Source organism: Mollisia scopiformis (genome assembly GCF_001500285.1).
Source record: "Mollisia scopiformis unplaced genomic scaffold LY89scaffold_9, whole genome shotgun sequence".
In the NCBI taxonomy this organism is placed as follows: Eukaryota; Fungi; Ascomycota; class Leotiomycetes; order Helotiales; family Mollisiaceae; genus Mollisia; species Mollisia scopiformis.
The window spans coordinates 668,819-682,441 of NW_017263589.1; the positions used below are offsets into that span (position 1 = coordinate 668,819).

General features: G+C 47.2%; 5 protein-coding genes across 5 annotated transcripts; all 5 read right to left on the reverse strand.

Annotated features, from left to right (window-relative positions):
- Nucleotides 1-125: 125 nt before the first annotated feature.
- LY89DRAFT_774733 (general substrate transporter) lies at nucleotides 126-1,974 on the reverse strand (the record flags this gene model as incomplete). Its single annotated transcript, XM_018221976.1, has 3 exons — nucleotides 126-229; nucleotides 314-1,679; nucleotides 1,798-1,974. 3 exons carry the CDS (start codon nucleotides 1,972-1,974, stop codon nucleotides 126-128), a joined length of 1,647 nt encoding a protein of 548 aa, XP_018073052.1.
- Nucleotides 1,975-2,953: 979 nt separating this feature from the next.
- On the reverse strand, nucleotides 2,954-3,682 carry LY89DRAFT_557500 (uncharacterized protein; the record flags this gene model as incomplete). Its single annotated transcript, XM_018208399.1, has 1 exon — nucleotides 2,954-3,682. A coding segment is annotated over one exon (729 nt), but the record flags the coding sequence as incomplete, so codon positions are not given.
- An 882-nt stretch (nucleotides 3,683-4,564) lies between these two features.
- LY89DRAFT_582166 (COG4 transporter) lies at nucleotides 4,565-7,030 on the reverse strand (the record flags this gene model as incomplete). Its single annotated transcript, XM_018209148.1, has 2 exons — nucleotides 4,565-5,770; nucleotides 5,822-7,030. The coding sequence occupies 2 exons, from the start codon at nucleotides 7,028-7,030 to the stop codon at nucleotides 4,565-4,567; spliced, it is 2,415 nt and encodes an 804-aa protein (XP_018073054.1).
- Nucleotides 7,031-7,536: 506 nt separating this feature from the next.
- Nucleotides 7,537-8,428, reverse strand: LY89DRAFT_774743 (uncharacterized protein; the record flags this gene model as incomplete). Its single annotated transcript, XM_018221977.1, has 2 exons — nucleotides 7,537-8,186; nucleotides 8,236-8,428. The coding sequence occupies 2 exons, from the start codon at nucleotides 8,426-8,428 to the stop codon at nucleotides 7,537-7,539; spliced, it is 843 nt and encodes a 280-aa protein (XP_018073055.1).
- A 1,592-nt stretch (nucleotides 8,429-10,020) lies between these two features.
- Nucleotides 10,021-12,119, reverse strand: LY89DRAFT_502401 (subtilisin-like protein). Its single transcript, XM_018207975.1, has 7 exons — nucleotides 11,487-12,119; nucleotides 11,136-11,441; nucleotides 10,893-11,046; nucleotides 10,728-10,837; nucleotides 10,439-10,673; nucleotides 10,159-10,387; nucleotides 10,021-10,075 (listed from the first exon to the last, which is right to left on the reverse strand). The coding sequence occupies exons 1-6, from the start codon at nucleotides 11,766-11,768 to the stop codon at nucleotides 10,221-10,223; spliced, it is 1,254 nt and encodes a 417-aa protein (XP_018073056.1). The 5' UTR covers nucleotides 11,769-12,119; the 3' UTR covers nucleotides 10,021-10,075; nucleotides 10,159-10,220.
- Between the last annotated feature and the right edge of the window lie 1,504 nt (nucleotides 12,120-13,623).

Here is a 13,623-nt window from a genome sequence, read left to right on the forward strand (position 1 = left end):
CCATCCCGTGAAGAAATTAAATGACATGTGACACACTGGAACGACCCTCTCATGTTGGTCGCGGTTCATTGAAATAGGCATGATATCCTTCCAATTGTACCAAATTCAAAATCAACACACTACACTCACCCAATGTTTGGGATGCTTGTGATCATCACAGTGGGAAACTGTCGGTAGGACAGACTTGACTGAACTGCACGTGCATAAACTACAAAGCTTTTCTCGCAAACTAAACAAGATCCAGTACTGCTTGAGATAGACTACTCGGACTTGCTTGTGCTCAAGTTATTATTCTCCACATGAAATGCATTACCTTTTGCCTCTCCTCCACTCGGATCTTCGAAAACTTTGTCTGCATCCACAATATGATGCTCCGTCTTATAACTAGCGAACTTCCAAGTCGGCACTCGCTTCTCAAAAAGCTCGTCTAGCTGTTCCAAACTCCTGCCCTTAGTCTCGGGGATAAAGAAAAAGACCCAGACAGCGAGAATCAGATTGCTTGCGCCCCAGATGTACCCGTACTTTGGTCCCCAATTCAGGGAAGTGGGATTGATGAAGTAAGGTGTGCAAAACGCGACCAGCCAGCCAAAAATAAAGTTGATTCCGTTTGCGATACCCACGGTTTGGGATCGCAGTCGTTGAGAAGGTATTTCTGAAGTGATGGCCCATAAAACTGGGCCTTGTCCCAGACCATAGGTCCAAGTGAAAATGATGGAAAAGGCGACTAGTGCTTTTCCCGCATTTGGAGAGCCATTAGCGGCCTTGGTATAAACGATGGCCATGCCAAACATCATAATCGAAGACCAGATAGAGCACCCTATGAGGAGGGGTCGTCGACCAAAAAATCTCATAGCCGGGAATGCTGCCAAGTTGCCAGAGAGAGCAATTGCGAGACCAGCCATAACCCACACGAAAGGACTGCCAATACGTGCTTGCACGTAAAAGTAAACCGAATAGCCAGCCAAGAATGTAACGCCGGTTGCTGTCTGACCCACGGCACATCCGAAAGTGATCAAAGTTCGACGAAGATCACAGCCACGGAACATGTCCATTATTCGAGCATCCTTATGCAACTCTTGTTCCTGGTCCCAAGTATTCTGTATATCGGCGACCTCTGCAAGGATACGATCCATGTCATTGATGCCTCGTGTTTTGCGAATGGACGCAACGGCCGAATCATGCTTCCCACGGGAGATGTAATATCGAGGCGTATCTGGTAAAAAGAGGAGGATGATTGCCATGCATATCGGAACCACGTACATAATCGCCAAAGGGATCTGGTAGGATTTCCGTGCCAAGGAGGTACTGGTGTAGTTCTCTATCAGGATACCAATCAATGCTCCAAATGATGTGTGAAAAGTGACCAAGCCAACGACGGATCCTCTCAGATGTGCAGGCGCAATTTCGCTCATGTATGTGACGCAGAATACCATAAAGAATCCGTTTGAAATTCCGAGTAAGAATCTTCCCGCATACAGGGCGCCAAGAGTCGTGGGGCCGATTTGAATCGAGATGGCAATGACTCCAATCGCACAGGCAATCCATAAGCCTACTCGACGACTGGCTCGTGGTCCGAGAGCATAAATTCCGATGGAAGCAGTTAGACCACCTAGGTTCATCAAGCTTTGTATCAATCGCTGAACTTTAGTGGTAATGTTGTAACCGATCGTGATTTCGGGCTGTGACACCTCTATCAGCAAACGAGTAGACACTGGTCTCAAATATGGAGAATATAGCTTGGTAAAATTGAAAGGAAGAATCAATCGAATAGAGATTTTTCTTCGAGGTTGAGCCTACATCAGGATATCCGAAGATACGCAAGAAGCCTGCCATGCTCTGGAAACCCGCCACGGCAGCGGAATCGTATCCATACTGAAATTGAGCGAAGCCGATGAAGAAGCAAATCAAGATGACTCTCTTCTCCTCCCAAAAGGTCGTGAGTCGAGCGTTCCTAACTTGATATCCTTCTTCCATCTTTGAAGTATTGTTCTTGAAAGATTCAAGTGATTAGAAACAAAACTTTAGATAACAGGAATCAGGGCCAAAGATACGCAGGGGTTCTTGTGTATATGTAGTTCTCGCACTCGCACATGTTTGATTATGTGCATATAAGAATGCAGAGTCTGGGGTAAATGGAAGTGCCTGAACTACCGAGCATGCAAAGTCGGACTGGCCAATGAAATTATTCGTTGCGTGAACCAGAGCAGGGCGGCATGATGATCCCGAGAAGTTGACTTCTCCACCCTCCCGAAGAAACACTACCGACCCTTGGTCAGCGATTACAAGTAATTCTAAAACTCTATTCAAAGCTTGGGAGATCTAAGGCAATTGCTAATTTTCAGCTTGGATTTCCTCTTTTGTTGTAAGAGGAAACTTCCACTTCCTTCACTTGATGCCACGACAATGCACCCGTGGACTGCAAAAAGTACCGAAATACGCATTGCAGATAAAACAGCGGTGATCAGGGGCAAGGAAAATACTTGCCAGTTTCGCTAATGTCGATGATTTGGCAGGTTGGGGTTGCATTGAATTGAATACCCCGCACTTTGAAACCTCCAAGTGCCACCTCCGGGAAATTGAAGCCGATTAAAGGCGTTGTCGGATACAAACCTCGCAATACCTATTTCTCAGGTAAAATCTACTCAAAAATCCGATGTCAAAGTGTCTGTGACGATTGAGGCTTATTTGATTTCCGATGGAAACCTATTGCGGATCTCGTCCAGGCACAATTGCCTGGTCACAATTCCTTGCCAATTTGCGTCCTGAATTCTTCATCCTTGCCTCTCTCAACAGCCTTGAGTCTCCAAGGCCCAAGAATCTTATCGATCTTCTCAATTCCTTCTTTCAACCCAGCGACTCCTCTATTACCTGGCTGCAGTCCATTCTTCAACTTCGCGATCTTGAACTTCCAAAACTCATACCTCTGGTTTTCCATATCTTTGAACCCCTCCCAATCTTTCTCATCCTCAAAACATAAATGGTACCAAACACACAATGCCCTCCACTCACTAGGACAATCTATATCTTTACCCAAGAACAACCAATGCCACAAATGCTCCCAAATCCTTCCCGACACCTTACTTTCTAGTTCCGTGCTCATCAACCAGTCGATCGCTCTCTTATATTGCTCTTTCGGTATCCTCCGAATCCTTTCTTTCGTCACCGCGAATTGAGAACAGCAAGGACTTGCTAATGCCATTGGTACTTTCTTATTTGGGAAAATAGCCTCGATCGCTGCCCTCATAAACGGTTCCTCCTCCCTCAGCTTCTCATCATACCTCTCGTCCCCTATCTGTATGCTGGTGTTGATCCATACTGGACAAGCATTTGCCCAACTCGTTCGCAGATTCAGATACCCTCTTCTACGCACCTCCTCCAAGTCCAGAGTATTCAACGCTTCTTTTGTGGAATGGGCAAGGACGCCATCGATGTGCCAGGAGGAATCAGAGCCGTGGATAAAGATTGATATCTCTGGGAGAATATCGTAAAAATCGTGGAGATAAGTGAGGTAAGATATTGCTTCGTTCCCTTTGTTTGCTGGAGGGTGGTATTGGGCGTTTGGGTCGTCTGCTATGTAGGGAATTATGGCGAGGCTTGGGATTGTGAGGCTTTCGGTCCAATGGTGGGGTTTGGCGGCGAGTGTTGCCAGGACGAGGTTCACCGTCGGTGGACCTCGCGGGGCGCGGAGCTCGATGAGATGTTCGTAAGCCTTATATAATGTGTAGAAAGAGATCGCCGCAAGGAGAAATAGGATGACTTTGCTCCAACGACGGAATTGAGAAGGCTTGATGGAGAGGAGCATCACGCGGAACTCTCATAGAGTTGTTGGAATACTAGAAGCCATGAGACGTACACAGATCTTAGGAAGTAGAGCTGTCACAGATTCGTAGAGAAACGTTATGATCGAACAGCAATTGTATAATGTTGCCAAGAACTCGCTGGTCGTACTAAGCTAGCAGACTCGAGATACGAAAAGTTCAGAGGTATAAGAAATGGGATAACATGCTCTGCGTCTCGGAGAATCTTCCTTGACATGCAATTACAGGGTGTAACAAGATTCTGCTTTGCCAAATTGACCTCCATCCAGAATCCTTGCGGATGCTGTACATCAGACCTCGTTTACCGGGTCGCTGGGTAAAGTAATTAAGCCGTTTCCGGACGAGTACAGCATATGCACAATGCAATAGTGTCGATATCTTAATCTAATGGACCACGGTTCGCTTCAGGAACATGCAAGGGAAGTCAAGAAGGAAAAGGGGGAGCCGGTCACGTGACAGCGCTCGAATCTCTGTTCCCAAGTCGAAGCTTATGGACTTCTGAAAGACGCTGCAGGGTACGGACAAACTACCTCGATGTAAGCAATCCATAGACATAGCATCCTGTGGTATTTGGGTTTGGGAAGATTTTGCGTGCCGAAGAGCCTCGAAAGAAAACCTGTTCAATATTTTGTCTACCCTTCTCATATGGATATGGGTGATTAAAATCCTGCCCATCCAGGTACATCCTGGAAATGTACCCAGCCCAAATCATGTACCCGAGATCTGACCTGAAGTAAGAACTTTTCTCAGCCTCTGACCAATGCTCTTGCTCGTCGTCTTTCGTCCTCACTCAACACCCATGCCATTTCTTCTTCTCCCTCCTGCTCTGCTTCATTGAGTGCTTCCCATTCCTCATCTTCCATGTTGACCAACATGCAGATCTGCGCTACTCTTGCGAAGGCATCTCTCACGCCATATCTGCCGCCTCTGGCAATTACACCAATGATCCCCGAGAAATCTCGCTCCATTCTCTGGGCTCCAAGGCCATTCAGCCGCCCTGCAAAGTTCCAAACTCGCTTTTCGAAATTTCTCGAAAGATATTTCGCGGTCTGGTCGAGAAGTGATGAGAAGGTCTTGGCCGTCATAATTCGTTGTACGGGCTTCATGAGTGCTTCCCAACTATGTTCGAATCTTCGTTCAACGAGGTCATTCAAGGTTTCAGGGTCGTCATCGGTGTCGTTGTTTCTTGCAATTTCAGCTAGGTCTTCTTCCGTGAGAGAATAGTCAACGTCTCGGAAGATTTCGACTATGACTGGTCGAAGCCGAAGCTTGATAACCCGGTCAAACATAACATGCAATCCGTCTGATAATAGCTCCGAAGTTTTTGATGCAAAACTGATTTGGAGATTTTGTAGCGCATGCGTGACAAAGGTGGCATCGCTGTTGAATGGGAACATTTCGACAAGGGAATTTGGAGCTTTCCCTCCGTGAGGTGGCTCCGGAGGGGTGATGCGGGCAGTGACAATACGCGATACGTAATCGTTTGCAACATCGAGGGAATTTATGAGAACTAAGAACTCTATGATCTTGTTCTCAGGAGGGAGGCCTCCCTGGACAATCGCTTTCGGGTAGGATTCATCTCGCATCTTTCTCTGGATCATGCCTATGAACTCTGAACCGAGCACGCGGCCAGTGGTGGGGATGACCGAGGCCACGACATCTCGTGATGATGTTGAGAGCGAGCGTTGGAGAACAGTATTCACGATATACATGACATCGTCAACTGCAGATATGATGAAAGGAGGATTTCCTCCAAGGGGTTTGTGAGGATCGAGTGACAATCCTGATGGCGACTCGTCGAGTTGAAATGCCTTTTCTACAGACCGCCGCAGGAAGAAAGTGGTCATCTCGTTGAAAGGCGAGGTGAGCCGAGCTGCAATCTTTCTCCCCAAAGCAGATTTGACAAGTAATTCAGGCATAAGCAGCGGCTCCTCGGGCTTCGGATCTTTTTCCTGCGATATCTTAGAGATAGCTTGCAGGAGTACGTCCTGTTGAGAACTCACTCTGCACTTGCCCCCTAAGAATCGAGAATATAATGACCATCTTCCCAACATCACGGCGGTCTCGCTCAATAACCCATCAATTTCCTTCATATCGACGCCTTCATCTTCGCTAACTCGCCCATTTGTCCCTCCACCAACGGCAGGCGAACTCGTCCTCAACACACCCGTGCTTCTTGGCGCAGCAGTGAAGCTTTGCACTAGGAAGGAGAAAGGGTAGCTCTTAACATCCATCAATCTCCTATCCACATGTCTCTCATCTCCCCACATATCCAATATGATTCCACCCTGAACATCTGCCTCGACCTGCAATCGTTCGATGACCTTGACCATCTTCCCTTCCCCATAATGTCTCTCAACAAGTCCACCATGCCCTTCCACAATCTGTGCGATGTGTTCGAATAACCTCGTTAGAGCATTCGCATAGAAGAAGCCGTCCTTGCCCGCGCTGCCTTTCGTTCCCTCTCGCAAACTGGTCCTCGCCCTTGCAGCTACACCCTGACATACATATCTGCCATAGACTTCGAGTCCAGTCTCCTCTCTCCCAATAAGCGGAAACAGCTTAAAGAACCTTGTGACCTTGGTCCCATCGCCATCTTCAGCGGCTTTTTCGAATTCCCTCAGAAATAGACCACAAAGACTCTCCTTTGCATTCTCAATCGTAATCCCAGGCGCATCTGGAACTTCTACACTTGGGACTATCCTCGCCGCGAAATTGCCCTCGACAATAGGTGTGGGGATCTTAGATGCTCGTGCAATGTATCCTGCTGCAGCTTCCCAATCTTGTGGTGCGCCCATGGAGCCCACAACTCCTTGAACGCATGCCTTGAGTTCCGAAACCTGCTCTACTACCCCAAGAGTTTCTTCAACTCGTTTCTTCTCCAAGTCAAGCTCTTTCACCTTGCTAGAGAGATGGGAAGCTGTCCCTGCGGCAGAATCAAGCATGCCATTGCTAATGTCTCTCGTATGTATGACCTGGGTCCCTAGATGTGCGCGCAGCAAATCTAGCCTTCCCAATTCTCGGGACAGATCAGCCTGGGAGGATATGAGGGTCTGCAGACGGGACGTGATTGCTGCATCGCGGGAGTGGAGGGCGGAGAGGGATGCGCGAATGGACGCTAGGGAGGAGGATTCGAAGATATTTGAAGCTGTGGGCGTCTCGCCGTAGGTTGCAGATATAGGATTGCCATTTTGGAGGCCGTTTGGAGGCATTGAGTTGGTGGAGGCATGGGTGAGTGTTTCGTGGTAGAGAGCTGCATCTGATGGTGCTCGTACCAGGTGGCATTTATTTGTGGGGTTTAGCGAGGTTTATTTATATATTGACGACGCGTCTGCTCTTCCGACCTTCAGTGTTTCTACATTGTTTTTCATTTTTCAGGTTTTCAAATATCCACTTCTTCTACCGAAGGAAATTACGGACACTGTTAAGTTTACCATACACTTCTCCAAACTAGACTGATTGATTCGTTCTAAACTGGGAATCCTATTGCAATCATCTCATACGTTCTATGACAATCCTGTCACATGGCAAATATGAATGTAACCTCTAGTATCACAACATAGATCGGGAAGAGAATTTTCCAGATCATATTATTATAATACGCTATCGTTATCCCGTATATTCAAAAGCCAAGGGCAATTGCTTGATTTATACGGAATACGGGCTATTGAAAGTTCAAACCCTGCCTTGCTGTCATTCAATATCCTCGTCATATAAATCATAAAATTACGGCTCCAAGTGCAGCAAAGATGAGTCCGAGTACGCCTGATCCCACGATCTTGTCGGCCGCACCAGTGTACGTTGCTGGCGCTGAAGTTGACGTTGCCGTTCCACTCATGGTACTGGTGCTATTTGCTGATGTTGACGAGACCATGGCGAAATTTGCGCAAGTCAGCCGAGTCGTATTGCTAGTATGGATAACCACACTTTTGTCTCCGAAGAAATAAGGCGATCCTGGGGTCGTGGAAAGGTAAAGCTCAAGGTAGCTGGAATTGAAGGTGGAGCTTGTGATGTTTCCATGCTTCCCTGCAAGGTCACCGGCCTGACATGTCTCTGGCTGAGTGTCCTCGCATGGGTGGTACTCTCCGCGGTCAGTTGGGTCCAAGTGTCCGAGAGTCGCGGTGCAGTTCCCGTCAGCTGGTACGGGCATGTTGTGAATATGGTAGACGAAAGGTCCATACTCAGATTCAGCGGGGAAGCCGCTGAAGTCGATGTAGAACATAACGCCAGTGCCGTTAGAGTTCGCCATGCCGGTTACCGTTCCCATTATTGTCGTCGAGGTAGCATCGTCGAATTGGGTCATGGGTAGCGTAGCCATGTACGTGGCTGCAGGATTATTGGTCTGAATCGTCGCGTTTCCACCGGGTCCTAGGACGAGTTAGCAACTTAACATCGCGGACGAGGTCGAGCTACGTACCGGTGAAACCATCAACAATAGGACCATCATAGACGATTGCTCCCTCTATTGTCTCGACTCCCGTGAAGCCTGTGGATACTGGGAGGTATGGCAGAACGCCACTCATTGTTGTGGAGAGTGTCGACACGGGTGGAGCTTGCGCTCCAGCTAGGCCGAGACTGCCAGCAACGGCAAGGAATTCTTTGGTACGCATATTGGAAATCGTTGTCAGTACGCAGGTACACGATGCAGATGAGAAAATTTGAGCAACTTCTTGCTACAGATGGTAATGCGTAGCTTAAGTATACGCATCTCGACTCCTCCACCTTCTCCCTAGCTGGCTCAATCTTCCAACAATTATCAACTCAACACGAGACGAATCATTAGTGGTGACATCAAGACTGTTCCTGTTTGCCAGGTATGACAGCCCTGTGTACAAATAACGCGGACTACAAGACACTAACGTTGATTAAGCCACCAATGATGGGCTCCGAATGCTGGGGAAACAAGCTTCAAGGAAAGCTTGATTTTATTATTGCAGGGCTCCTTGACGACAAAGTTCCTTAGACCAGGAACCATCGCCCTTCTCCGCGCGCCAACTCGGCCAGTGATCCGATTGTCGACTGCTTCGCAACGCCAGGGTAGCTATCCAAGAAGTGCAACTTGGAGCAATATTATAAGCCTTCGCTCATGATTGCGTGTCCCCCATATGCTGAGAACCCCCATATGATGGCAAACCAGGGACAAGTCGAATCGTACAGAAAAAGCAATCTACGAGTGTAGTGATGCATCTGCACATTCTCTCCCGTCATTTTACATTTTCCTCAAAAATCGCCACGCGGGAGTAGCCTTCCGTTGACAATTTCGAGTACATCACCACTTCTTCAAAGCTCATGGTGATAATCATTAACTTGACACCAGGAAATTTGCAAGCAAGTGATTATCGAAGCCAAAGCACATCCCTCGTCTGGCAATGACGGCAACTCGCTGCTAGACCGCAACCTGTTACTCATATACTTCCTGTTTAAGAACGTCTGCAATGCATCTACTGGCTCGTGCCGGCCTCATTCCTCAAGTTATTTAGATAACGGCTCGTGTTCCTTGATCCATGTTTCTGAGCAACGCAGCAGCATGCTGTCTCTGCTCTCTTCGACAACTCTCGACAGAGTAATTTTGACTTCTCCCCAATAGCATGCTGGATCATCGTTTCGAGACGGCGCTGTTGCGCCTCAGTCGGCACCCAAATCCGTCTCTACTATGAACATTGTAGACTGCGATTCGCAACCACAGACCAACGTCCTTGAACTCACAAGTCACTGTCTGATATTTGTCGGAAGCACCTTTGATATTGTTCAGCATAGCTGTTATCGTCATTATCGATAGATTTAGCGACTGCATGAAGGCAAAGTAGCCCTCGAGCTTTTGAGAGTATGCATCAAGGCCGGTGGTGAAGTTTCTGATTCAAGACTAGGTTTGGGTTTATTTTGATATTGCGCATATCGCGCAAATTGCGCGGAATGCGCGAATCGCGGGCGGGGTCGTACAACAACGAAAGTTTATCTTTAGTGATGGCTTTTGCAACTTCCCCCAATTTTTCGTGGTATATATCACAGTGTGGACTATTATGGAAGCTGCTTGACTTGCCAAATCAAACCAATATAGCTCGCCAAGTAGAAATATTGTTTCCATGAATTCAACCCATGCCGCGATTATGAGTTGATAGAGTTGTATGTTCTACTTTTCTGGCTTGGTTTGATATTGATATTCTTACGTATCAAGAATGTTCGGCGAGTCCAAGTTTGAAGCTTGTAAATTCCTGGTACTGAGTGGTGCCTATCATTTGGTTATGTCGAGACCTGTTCTATTGGTGCCATTGACGTGTCAATCAGTCTCACGCTCTCAGGACGAAGCTCGAAGAAACAAACATGGATCACGATCACACACCGTGGAGTACATTTCTCATTCGTTAGGAAAACCAATATCATTAGAGAAGCTCCAGCTCCATTTTAAGCACCATTCCCATTATAAGCCAATTTATTAGACGACCCTCCCAATGACCCAACAATCAACCTATTCGTCGCCAAACTTCGAATCTTACTCAATATCTTACTCGGTGTCGACAAATCATCCAACGTCATGAGATAAGCAGCCAAACCAGCAACATGAGGCGTTGCTATTTCTCATTAGCTTTTTCTCCGTCCCAGAAAGAAAAAAGAGAACATACCCTGACTAGTCCCACTATACCAAAAGTAACATTGATCGCAGGTATTGAACGCACTTAACACATCGACTCCGGGAACCCAGATACTGACTCCCTTGTCATAATTCGAGAAGTAGGCTTTGTTGTCCGAAATGTCGGTTGCGCCGACGATCATCGCGTTAACGGCTGAGGATGGTGAGAAGAGGGAGCTATCTTCTCCATTATTTCCCGCTGCTACTGAGACGGGAAGTCCTGCTGCCTTCGAGACAATTAGTTCGCAAACCTCGATGAGAGAGAGAAAGAAATCACTAACAACAGCAGCCGTCACAGCAGCATTGAGAGTTGGTGAGTAGCCACCTCCGATCGAAATACTGATCACAGACTGCCGAGTTGTGTTTGATCTCGAGAGGGCAACATTCACGGCTATAACCGATTCAGTCAGTCGACGAAGATTCGAGAGAGAAAGGAGTTTGCTCGCCCCATTGGATTCCAGCAATGATCCAAGTATTGTACCCAAATCCCGTGCTATCAAGGACTTTCACCGCAACGACTTCCGCCCCGTGGCACACACCGACTGAGGATCCGGCTGCCGTGCCAGAAACGTGAGTCCCGTGTCCATGGTCATCGGCTGGCTATCATATTCTTGTTAATATATATCAAGTAGAAAGTTCTCCTCTCCCTCTCTACTTCATATCTCCAAGTTAAGAAACATAAAACATACCAGCACAACCCCCGTCACAAAACTCGCCCCGTACCTCGCGCGTCCTCCAAACTCAACATGTGTTATCCTGATCCCAGTATCAATCACATAAATCGTCGTTCCCGCACAAGCACTCGCATCGAACACATAACTACTATTCCCGGCTTTCTTATGGGAGATGCGGCCTAGACCCCAGGGCGCACCTGTCTCGGTCGACATGTCATGGGACGAGGTCGAGATGCTGGAGTTTGGGCGGACGGTGACGGGTGGGAGCGGTGCTGGGCGGGGGGAGATGGAGAAGAGGGAGTCGGGTTCGGAGGAGAGGATCTGTGGTGGATTAGGTGGAGAAGGAAGATAGAGAGGTGGACTGACGAGTGGAGATGCGACAGCTTGTAGCCCTGCGGGATCGGTTTCCAGATGACAGCCTTTGAAAGTGTTGAAGTTGTAGATCGTCGTACACCCTATGCCGAGCTTGGCCTGGATTATTGCTTCATGCTTCAGCACATCTGCATCGCTAACATAGTCATGGTATCGTAGGATATAATTCCCTGGTCGTACATCTTGTGCTGCTCTTCCAATCTGTTGTGTTCGGAACGGGAAGGCATAAATCAAGGGAAGGATGAAAACCAAAGATAAAGTAGACGATAAATGCATTCCGAAACATTCTCCGACGCAGAGGTGATAGATGACAGAAACTCGACGCTGGACTGAGACTTTACGAGATAACAAGTGGGGATGAACTTCTTTTACACCACTTTCCAGCCACTTCCACTGGAGACATCCTTTGGTCTGAAGAATCGCAAAACCCAAGGCTGAAAGTAAGGAACATTTCACGCCTTGTGGAGATTCGACGAGCTCGAGGTGAATCAGGGCTGGTCGTCGCCAGTGAACCTCAACATGTGGAGTGGCCAGGACAGAAGCGGCTGTGGCTTGCTGGTGAAGAACAGATTGGCATCAAACATTTTGTCGAAAAGAAAAATTTATCACTTGACTGAATCCAGCAGCGATATAAATTCTCGATAGAAATGAAAGAAACAAATGAATAAACTCCAAACAAAAGAACAATTCCTCTTGCGCCTTCGAGATGTCACCTCTACCGGCACAGTGGCCACGTAAGAAAAGCAAGATCTTGAGGCTGAGACGCGATGTCTTTGGCAACGCCATATTCAGGTACTCGCTATTCTAATGCCAGATATATAGAAAAACGTGCTGGGCTTTGCGGTCGGTGAAGAGATTGAAAGCCGGATCTACCACCTGGGCAGAGGACGGAACATCTCCGGCACGTGAGTCCACAATAATCTTTTATTCCAGGTTGAGAAATGAGCGATACAAAAGCAGAACGAGAAATTAATCTCAATCATACATGACAGATAACGAGAACCTCAAATTGAGGGAGAGGAATCACAATCCAGGGGGCCCGATTATTCATACCTAGCTCACGTGAGTTCTTATCACCTGACCTCCCTCCTCCCTCCTCCCTCCTTCCCGTCCCTTCCTCATCCACTGATCCCTCCATTCACTCAATCCTCATATACCTGCTCGCTTCATCGCTGTACCAATAAACAAAAAGATATTCTTCGGCGATTTATCCCCCATTTCCTCCCTCAACCAATAACACACAGCCCTTCTTCGGCGATTTTCCTCAGCCTTTCGTTTTCGCTTATTTTATCAGCCTTGTGCTTTCTGTTAAAGCTAATTCAAATAGTCTGTCTGTAAGAACCCATTTTCCTTGATAATTTGGAACTTTGCAAGTTCTCGGCATTTTTTGAAACAGTAGGTATACAATATACTTACGTACCCTATCATCACTCACTTGCCTTCTCAGTTAGTCAACAGATCTTCTGCCCTGAGGAGTACCGTCACACCGCAACTTTCCCGCGCTATTTACTATTGTACCTACCTACCTTCTCCATCATCCATCGATCAACATACCCTCCTCCTTCGCCTCTCAGCATCTTCGCCAACAGCATACCTCGCTTCGACGCACCCGTTCCCTACTACCTATCGTTAGAAAATCCCGAAATAAGCAAAATGAGCAATACCTACCTACCTACCTACCTAGGTACTTTCTCCGTTCACGTTGTATGTATAGACGCTTCTTACACGTAGACTCGATTACCGCCCAGACGTATGCGTGTAAGAAACGAACAAGGTTCCTTATTATTTTTCAAAAATAAAGGAAAGATGGTACCTTAGTTCATTCCAGCAGATGCACTGTTACTTCCGGGTTGCTAGCGATCATTTAAAGCACATGGTTGACCTCCTTTGAAAACGTGCCCCTTTTTTACACGCGGTCAAGTGAATCAAGCGACACGTAACGCAACGAAATCTTTTAGTGCAGTATAAATAGACTGTTTGTAGTGAAAAATAGGGGCAAGCGACGTCGTTGTGCAACGAAAACTTAAAACTTCAAGCTTGCTATGTAAACACATTAGTGGGAATTAAGCGACGTGTGCGGAACGCAACGGAAACTTTGTTGTATAGATTTTGTAGAAGTGAAGAGTAGGTA

Bases quoted from the DNA above. Each gene is read 5' to 3' on its own strand.
- LY89DRAFT_502401 (XM_018207975.1), bottom strand. From the start codon at position 11,768: ATGCATTTATCGTCTACTTTATCTTTGGTTTTCATCCTTCCCTTGATT. The intron at 11,047-11,135 runs GTATGTTTTATG...AGAATATGATAG, and splicing joins TTGTGACGGGGGTTGTGCTG to CCAGCCGATGACCATGGACA. The intron at 10,674-10,727 runs GTTAGTGATTTC...ATTGTCTCGAAG, and splicing joins CTGCTGTGACGGCTGCTGTT to GCAGCAGGACTTCCCGTCTC.